Source organism: Falco peregrinus, chromosome 10 (assembly GCF_023634155.1).
Source record: "Falco peregrinus isolate bFalPer1 chromosome 10, bFalPer1.pri, whole genome shotgun sequence".
Classification (NCBI taxonomy): Eukaryota; Metazoa; Chordata; class Aves; order Falconiformes; family Falconidae; genus Falco; species Falco peregrinus.
In genome coordinates, this window is record NC_073730.1 from 31922959 (window position 1) to 31932128 (window position 9170).

Genomic DNA, 9170 nt, shown 5'->3' on the forward strand with positions numbered 1-9170 from the left:
CACTTCAGGCTAAATAGTTGCCGCTTGTTGGTGTATTCCCACAGCAATATGTCATTGCCAAGTAGCATCCCCCTGCGCGTACAGTCCCAGGGCCTAACACTGCTCTTATTCATCCCGGGTTCAGGTTGGTCTGACCTCACTGGGGCCGAGCCGGGTCTCCCCGGTGCGGTGGCACTGCCCCGACTCCAGCAAAGCCCACTCCAGCTTTCCGACAGTGTTTATTTTCCTATCAAGGAGCAAAATTGCTTTCTGTGCTCTGGGCATCTGCACGGGTGGGTTAAGGACGGTATTGTTGTGGAGCTGAATTCCCAGGGAATTCCTTCCCTTTAGGGGAAGGAAAAAAAAGAGAGAGGAAAAAAAGATTTTCCCAAAGAAAAGCTATTATTTGAGGTCCACGTTTTGTTTTGAAACACAAGTATGGCCAGAGATACAGGATACTTTTGCTGATCCACTTTCCCCCAGATTTACTTTATCCCGGCTTTTCTCTAGCAATCCCCATTTCTCCTAAGAAAACAGCCCTGTTGTTGAATTTCTGTGCATCTGTTCCAGTGAGACAGTTGAAGCAGGGCAGTATAAAGCAACAGATGCTTATGCTGGCACATGCCTAAATACCCAAGAAAACCCCGACTGCAGGGTGATAAATGGCACAGAGAGGCGAATGTGTATCGCCTTTTCAGGGGATTAGACAAAAGTGAACTGGAGGGATCTTCAAGCCATAATCTATTAAAAAGATTGATAACTTGTAACGTGACATGACCCCCGCGTTCATCTGTAGCTATGTCCAGCGACTGTCGATGAAAAAAAAAATATATTGATTTGTACAGTATTTTTAATTAAGCTTTGTAATTAGGTCAATTCGTCACAGTCTCAATTAGCCCCCCTCTTGGCGGTGGAGGCTGGCGGCAATGCCCGGAGCCCTTCGGGAAGCAGTGAAAGTGGGCAGCGGGGCTGATGCTTCTCCTCTCTCTTTTGCAGTCCTGGTACCTGGGATAAAAGTCTCCGCTTCCCACCACCCACCGGACAGACCACCAGACCCCTTCCCACCTCTGTAACACGGAAGCAGCAGCAACGCAGCGCAGCGACTTCACATCGGCGGAAGGGGAGGCGAGCAGACACCGACAGCAAACTAGTACATGGAAATGGCAAACGTTATGGTTGAATGGCAAAGGCCGTAACTTTTTCAAGATTTTATTTTTTTTTTTTTTTTTTAGACAACTTAGGACTGTTGTAATTTCTCATATGGTGCTGGAAATGGTTGGGCTTCATAACTTTTGAAGTGTTTCATTGGTAGTGTAAGCGTTAGGTGACACTGAGTAGAACTAGCCTCTGCTGCTGCTTACCAACTCGCTGTTGTAACACACTTTCCGTATGGAGCCTAACTGTTTTACAGTATCCTCATCGATTTTTCCCATACAGGTGTGAGACTTCTTGAGAAATCATGAAACACACTTAAACTATAACTTTTGTAGTAGCGGAATTCTGCAATATATAACTTACCGGACAGACATAGAGCATGTTTTTCTGTAACATATCGGAAAAAAAATTGCAGGTTTTTTTTTGTTGAGTTTTTTTTTTTTTTTTTTACAGTCGGCACTTAGATACGTAACATGAACCATAAGAGCATTGTCAACAATTTTTTTCCACTCAATTGCAGAGCGATCTAAAACATCGAACTACTACTATTCACTAAAAAAAAAAGAAAAAAAAGAAAAAAAGTTTGAAATGCTGCACTTACATTTAAAAAAAAACATTTTTCAACAATTTTCAACAATTACACAAAAATTCACGCAGAAATGGGGAAGTTGGTCTGTTTTGACAGAAACTGACAGGAATCAATCAAAACAATCTAATTTTGAATTGAGTAAAGTGCAATTTCATTGGATAGCTAAATATCTTTGTAAGATAGAGATTGTTGAAAATTCTATTTTTGTTTTCCAAGTCCTTCCACCCCAGGACTCTAAATTATTGGGGTAAAAAACAGCCTTGCAAGAAAAAGGGGAGCTATTTTTGCTTTTTATGTTTTTTATTGTTGAACTTGTATCCCTTTAAAACTGAAGGAAAATTAAAAAAAAAAAAAAACAAATCTAATGGTGCTTTTACCACAATATGTTAACTACATTAAATGCTAATTAATCATTTTCTGTTATCAAAGCACATAACTAAAATGAAATCATAATATCTGTTAATTTTATAAGCTAAAAGTCACTATAATGGATTATGCCAATTCTGACAAATTTTACGTGTTTCCGGCAATATAGGGTTTATCAGTTCTCAAACACCTTGGGAATAAAGAGAGAACAGTCCAGAAAGTAAAACACCTTTGTGTCCCTGAACTGGTACATTTTTCTGGACTGCGAAGAAAACATTACAGAAACGAATGATGCTGATCTTACAACTTATGCCAGTTCAAAGCAAGGGCACTTGCTGAAGAAGAAAAAAAGAAAAAAAAAACAAAAAAAAAAAAAACAAAAAAACAAAAAACAAAAACAAAAAAAGTTTGGACCCCAAACGTCCTGTATCTTATGTACAAAAAAAAGGAAAAAAAAAAGAAAAAAAAAAAGAGTGCAAGTGATTTTTTCTATCAGACAGCGGAGCACCCCTTTGCTTCACATGCAACTTTAAGAAGGTTTCCTATACTATACATATATATACGTTCTGGTTGGCGAGTCCAGCTAATCAGAGAAAGTCTCTGCATGTTCTAGTGTTAGTAACTAATTTTTATATAGTTAATGTAGGGTAAAGTAGAGTGCATTAAGACACAATATTGTAATCCCTATTCCAGGCACTTGCCTTTAAACTATGTTTGTTCGACCCTTCAGAAGGGTTTCTACTACTGTCCTATACAATCAAGTAACTGAAATTCTTGGGAAGACACTTTGCTCCTCATCTTTTCCCTGAAACAATGTTTTGTTTTGTTTTCTTAATTTGCACGAAACAAAAAAAAAATTCCATATCAATGTGCCTTGCCCTGGATAGCGATTATTTGTGGAATTGTTGCACATGTTCCTATATTGAAAGGGGTTTTTCCCTAGTCAAGCATTTGGAGACACTTTTTGTAAATGTGACTTTTATGTCAGCCATTGTCAGTTTCAACATCTAGAATTAAATAGGATGTTAGTTGTTCCGCAGATAGGAGTAGTGTTTATTGTCCTGTATGGTCAGTGGCAGTGCTATTCTGAGATCTGTAGATGCTAGATTATCAGTATTTTTGGATGTTGCTGCATTTTACATTTTATTTGGAGTCTTCCTTTTTGTTTTGTTTTCTCCCAGATATATGAAAATATGCAATACCTGCTTATATCATGTAGAAAAGCTTAGCAATTATTAATTTTTCTTTTAATTTTTTTTTATTTGACCAAAGTTGGTGCTGCACTTGACGCAGTGTGTTTTAGGTGTTTGTCTTTGTACTTTTGTGATTTTGAATGCACATGCAGGAAGGGCTCTTCTTAGAGAAGCAGTCAAACTGTGAAGCACTAAGCTGAACCCTGCTTCAAGCAATTTTTGTTTTACAACTGTTCCTTTCACAAGCAAGCCTTAAAAAAAAAAAACTTCCTTTTTCTTCAGATCCCACACCCATTTTTATTAGCAGACTGCAATCAATCCACATTCAATAAAAGTATATAATGCCCATTTTTATATGCACGTTTTTAAACTTCCAAGTTCTGAAAATTGTTTACTGGTTATTCTCTATTTAAGGAAAAAATAAAATGTTTTGGATTTTCATATGTGTCTGATAAGTGGTTGAGTAGTCATTTTGCTCTATTGTATTGTGTGATTGTTAGTATATGGTATCACATCCTCTAGCCAGCATCCTTTGCCTTCCCTATAGCACTTAGCTGGGCATTACTTTATTAAGACATATGTGCACTAAAAAAAAAATAGCAGCTTTCAGTGCTTCACAGTGAAGGGAAAAAAGCCTAGACAAACATTTTGTCAGAACCTTGCTATGAGACAAGGTATTACCAGTAAATTGGTTGTATATACAATAAAATTGCACCCTTTTTTAAACAAAACAAACTAAGCAATAGTTTGGGCAGTTAGTTGTTTTTAGTGAGCATGTTGTAGTCATGGCTGCAAAGAGAGAGAATTAAACTGCCCACTCAGAAGATATGTAATTTGTATGTTGTATAGTTTTATTGATTACACTGATTTATTCTACCCTATTTTATAATGCAGGACTTTTGTAATGTTGTTTAAATGAGGAAAAATTTCTGTCAAATTAGCTTAGTGGAATTTCTGATTGTTCGTTATAAAGGCAGCGTTCATAGAATTGCTTTTTTTTTTTTTTTTTTCCTTTGGGAACTGGATTTAAGTTAAAAACTTTCCTGTTTCCTTTTTGTATGTATTTAAATACAGTTATTTTTCTTCTCTCAATGGTATAGCATATTCCTATGCTTGAGAAGTATAGGCTACTGAAGAACCATTGTAAATGGACATTACAGGTATGCTGTATTTTTGAAGGTATTTTGTCATATTAAGTTTGATGACGCTAAAGTTAGGGAACTCTGAGCAGAATTGCGAGAAAAAAAAATGTTTTAAAGGCTTTAAAACATTAGGTAGGCGGTCAAGGGTGTTAACCAACAGGGGTTGTAAAGTATTACACACTAAATTAAATTTTCGTTCACCTTACTCTCACGCAGAAAACACAGCAGTTCCGTTCTGTGCAGGTGTAGAGAACAAACAGTGTTTTAGTCCTCCGAGGCAAGCAGGAGCGGGGGCCGAGCAGGAGGGTCCCGCCGGGGGTGTGCAGGCAGCGGGCAGGAGCGGGCAGCAGTCGGGCCAGCAGCCGCAGCCCCTGGCTCCGCGGCCCGTTACGTCCCCGCTCCCCTCCGCGTCGCTCTGGTCGTGCTTTTTGAGTCACGCGAACAACTTTTTTCTCCCGTCTCCTTCTCTCCGGAAAGCGTCAGACGCACAAATACTCTGACCTGTATCCACCCCCCCACCCATCCAAATTTAAAGCCCTAGAAATGGCTTAGCGCGAATTGACTTTTTCTCAAGTTAATTCCTTTCTTTTTTCCTCTTTTTTTTCAAGCAAGGGCACTTGCTTTCATCATGCCGCACACCCCAGCAATGCCATTATTATTTATTCTTCTTCCTTCATAATAAAAACTTTCGGGCTTCAAGTTTAGGCAGCCATGGTACACTTTGTCTCTGTTGCTTGTTCCCCCTCCCCTTAAGGTCGAAGGGGAAAAGAAACACCAAGTTTTCTCAACTCCACAGTATTCAGTCAGCCCACAGGAATATGCAAAATCCCTCTAACATTTTTTTTTTCTTTCTCTAGTTCTCTTTGTTCCGTATATTTGCAGCTTTGTAGTAACAGTGTTATAAAATTTTACTGTACAAAAATACAAAAAAACCCAGATACATAGCCTAAAACAGTTTTTTTTTCCTTGTGGTGATTTTTTTTTTTTTTTTTTAAGAATGTCAGTTAATATTGTACTTTGCATTGTGTCTCTGGAAATATCTTTTTTTTTTTTTTGGTAGAAGGCCTCCATCGAACAAAATTAAAACCATAACCGGCATGACAATGTAAGGAGAGCTTCAATGGCACCTAAACAATAAATAAATAACAAAATAAACCTCATGAGGTCTGTCAGAGGCAGGTCTTGTGAAGTTAACACTGCCTGCTAGGCAGGATTTTCATTAAATCAAGCTTACAATGCCAATTTTGTCTTGAAGTCAATGCATGTATTACTGTTTGACAGTAAACCCAGCTATGCCATCATCAAGTCCAAGGCTGCGCAATAGTCTAATTAGTATCGAGTACATTTTCCTTTTATTTTTTCCAATAAAAAAGCAGTGGGATGAAAATTGCTTTGATATATAGCAGGTAACATTGAAGCTATTCCATAGCACTTAACTGTAGTGAATACTGTGTCACCAATTCTGAAATCAATTTAATGTTTAATGCAAATCCATTACATGGTGCTATTACAGGCTGGCAAAATGATTTACAAAAATGTGACAACTTGGGCTCAATTCACTCTGCTTTCCAACAATGTAAATGCATAGCAGTGTTTATCTGCATGAAAACTATGCACTAATCTATCTGAAAAAAAAAAAAAAGAAAAGAATATATCAACTTTGGTATCTACTTTCCGTTTACTTCGATCCTTGCCTTTTCGGTCATTGTTATAATGCCAGCTTTAGGACAGAAAGAATTATAAGAAAACCAGCATAATACCTGATATATTAAAATGTAGTGCCTGTGAAATCTGTATTATATTGCTCTTCTGAAGTAAGATTTTTCTACACCGGTAGCCTTCGCTGTCTGTCAGAACCTTCTGATATAGGTGATGTAAAATAACCGTACAATATTAATGCATGCTATTCCATAATGCTTAGTAGCTGTATGAATATTACTCAAAGTTATGTTAGTCTTTTTTTCTGACTTGGTTCTTGTCAGATAGGTTTAAAGATATTTCACTGAGAACGCAAATTCTGTCTTTTCTTGATTTGGGGTGTTTTCAGTATTTTGGAGGTATACATTTACTTAAATTCAGTATTACTTGTGTTTTGGGTTTTTTTTCTTTTTTTTCTTTTTTTTTTCCTTTTTTTTTTTTTTCTTTTCTTTTTCCTAGAGGGCAGGACATGGTGTTTGAGACCAGAAATCCGTGCCTGGTAAGATTTTCGTCTCAAAAAGCTACCCTAAGAATTCAGAGAGCTTGCTCTGAAGAACAGATGCATAAAGTTCAAATTTAAGGGACAGTCCTTTAAACCCACAAATGAGATTGAGCTCACATTGCGAGAGATTTCTTAATGGGCAGCGGTTAACCAGGTACCCATGCTTGACCCTTCTTCACACCAGACTTCCTCATATAGAAAGAAAATCCCTTTAAAAAAAAAAAAAAAGAAAAAAAGAAAAAAAAAAACCTCATGTGGTTGTTTAGTTTCATGCACAGTTGCAATATTTTTCTTCAGACAAACTCTGTACAAACTTTGGGCCCGATTCATAAAAGCTCCTTTGCTATTAACACGGGAGGCTGGTGGGCTTTTCTCGTCCAAATTGAGGATGGCTTTCTTTCCAAGCGCACGCTTTGGCGAGCCCCGCTTTCCTCAGCACGCGCGCCTGCTGGCTTTCCTCTCCCTCCCCTTCCCCTCTCCGCCTCCCCTAACCCCACCGGAGAACAGGAGTCGATGGGAAGGGGCCACGGAGCAGGCGAGGCAGTGCAGGACCATGCTCCGACACCCCAGACGCGCAGGCTGGCAGGAGAAAAGGGGGAGACAGGGGAGAGGCCGGACTCCGTGCCGCACTTTGGCCGATGCCAGGGGTTTGTAACATGGTGGTACGAGGCTGCTCGATTACAAAAGAGAATCTTGTCCGTACCAGAAAAAAACCACGCTAGATCGCTACCTCTGAGCTCTAGAGAAAACCTTTGCAAAGGCAAACACTCGTACACAACGTGAACTTTTTGTACTTTGTATGCTTTTTTTTTTAGGGAAGACTATTTTCCACTTAGTTAATCTTCTATGCTCAAGCATGAACAAAAACAATTGTGTTGGGTGAAATCCCCCCCTTTTATCTGCATCCACAAATTAATATGGGGGGGGGGGGGGGGGGCGTGGAAGACAAAAAGAAGATGAGTTTCTAGACGGAGCATGGTAGGAAGAGAGTGCCCGGCTTGGCATCCGCCGCTGCTGCTTGTTCTTGTTGCCGGCGCCCTGCGCCCGGCTGCGACTGCTGCCTTGGGGAAAGGTCTGTGAAATTCTTTGCTTTGGAAATACAATCAAGGAGAAATCTCCATTTTGGCTGGCTGTGCGGTTTCTCCGCGCAGCCGAGCTCTGACCTAGCCCTGCCCCACTGCCTGAGACTGGCCCAGCCAAGTCCCTCAGCGTCAATTTGAAATTCAGGGCGCTAAAATTTCCACCGGCCGTGTGAAAGATCTGCTGCAAATTCACTTGACACCCGTGTTAATACCATGTCGTGTTCATTTTTTTTTATGAGTCAGGCCCCTCGTGCCTCTAGTATACTTGTATTGACTCTCATAGTTACCATTTTAGTTTTACTGTGTTCTGTGAAAAAAATTGTAATTGGTTGAGAATCACTGTGGGCATCCATTCTTATTCAACTAAGTCTCCGCAGGTTTTTTGAGCTGGTGTGGATTAGTTTAACTCTTGTATTCAACCATTAGTGCTACCACCTTCTCACATTACAATACAATTACTGGAAGCAAGTACTGCATTTCCTATGCAACAAAAAAGGAAAATAAAAAATTGCTAATGCTAACAGGCTGTGTTGTTATTTACTTTCAGCTGGGGACGGGGGACGGGGGTGCGGTGAGCAGCTGTAGGACCGCGGGCATCAGCGCTGGTCACGGCATTGACCTCTCCGGGTGCGCGGCACCGGTGCCAGCCCTCTGACCTGGGAAGGTCTGGCCGTTCCCCAGCAGCAGCTTCCTCCCAAATCACGGGGCTATTTGGTTAAATCGAGCCGCTGGCATCACATCGGCTGTGCTTCCCCGTGCTGTCACTGTCCTGTCGGCACAAAACCGTTCCTCGCACGATAACAGATTAATCTTCAGCGAACCTCTTGCAGGTTAAATCATCCAAAGTAAGGACACGAAGCACATCTAGTAAAGTCCGAGGAGATTAATTAATTCTTCAAATGCTGCAATATATCTTTAAATGTAGCTAAACTTTAAAAATATTACCCCGTTTCCCAAGAGCCCCAGTACCAGATGTCAGTCACGTTTTGGCTGTCGCTGTTGCCGCTGGCCTTGCTGCCCAGCCATGCTGCGCTGCTCTGCCAGGCTTCTGTAGGTGTGGGACCAGAAAAAACAGGTTTCTTTGCAACCTTTAAAGTTTTCTTCAAAGTCTTTCACTCTGCAACACCTTTTTCTTAAAAGATACGTGCGGAAATTGATATTTGCAGAAAGGAATTTTTTGCATTTAAGCCATTCTGCCTGTTTTCTACTTCAAAGCCAGCACTGAGGCTGATGAGAGGCGAGGGCCGGTGCCACTCTGCTGCATGGCCGTGGGGGATTGGAGAACGGGACCATCGCAGCGCCCAGCGCTTCCCAGGGCAGCACCAGCTCTTCCATTTTATTTGGGGGGAAATGAGTGTTTTCTAACAAGGGGTTGCCTGACACTCATAAACCACTGCTATTTCCTTTCTCACACCTCCATGTAGTTTTGGGTTTGGCTACAAGGCCAGGAGGGAGCTTTGGGCT

General features: G+C 40.5%; 1 protein-coding gene across 17 annotated transcripts in view; it reads left to right on the forward strand.

The window, feature by feature from the left end:
• Positions 1-8227, forward strand: part of NFIA (nuclear factor I A) — a 359836-nt gene extending 351609 nt beyond the window's left edge. For all 17 annotated transcript variants that reach the window (XM_055815814.1, XM_027792642.2, XM_055815808.1 and 14 more), the window contains one exon: positions 976-8227. In XM_055815814.1, coding sequence (XP_055671789.1) covers positions 976-993 — 18 coding nt within the window. In that variant the 3' untranslated portion in view covers positions 994-8227. The remainder of the gene's footprint in view (positions 1-975) is intronic.
• Positions 8228-9170: the final 943 nt, after the last annotated feature.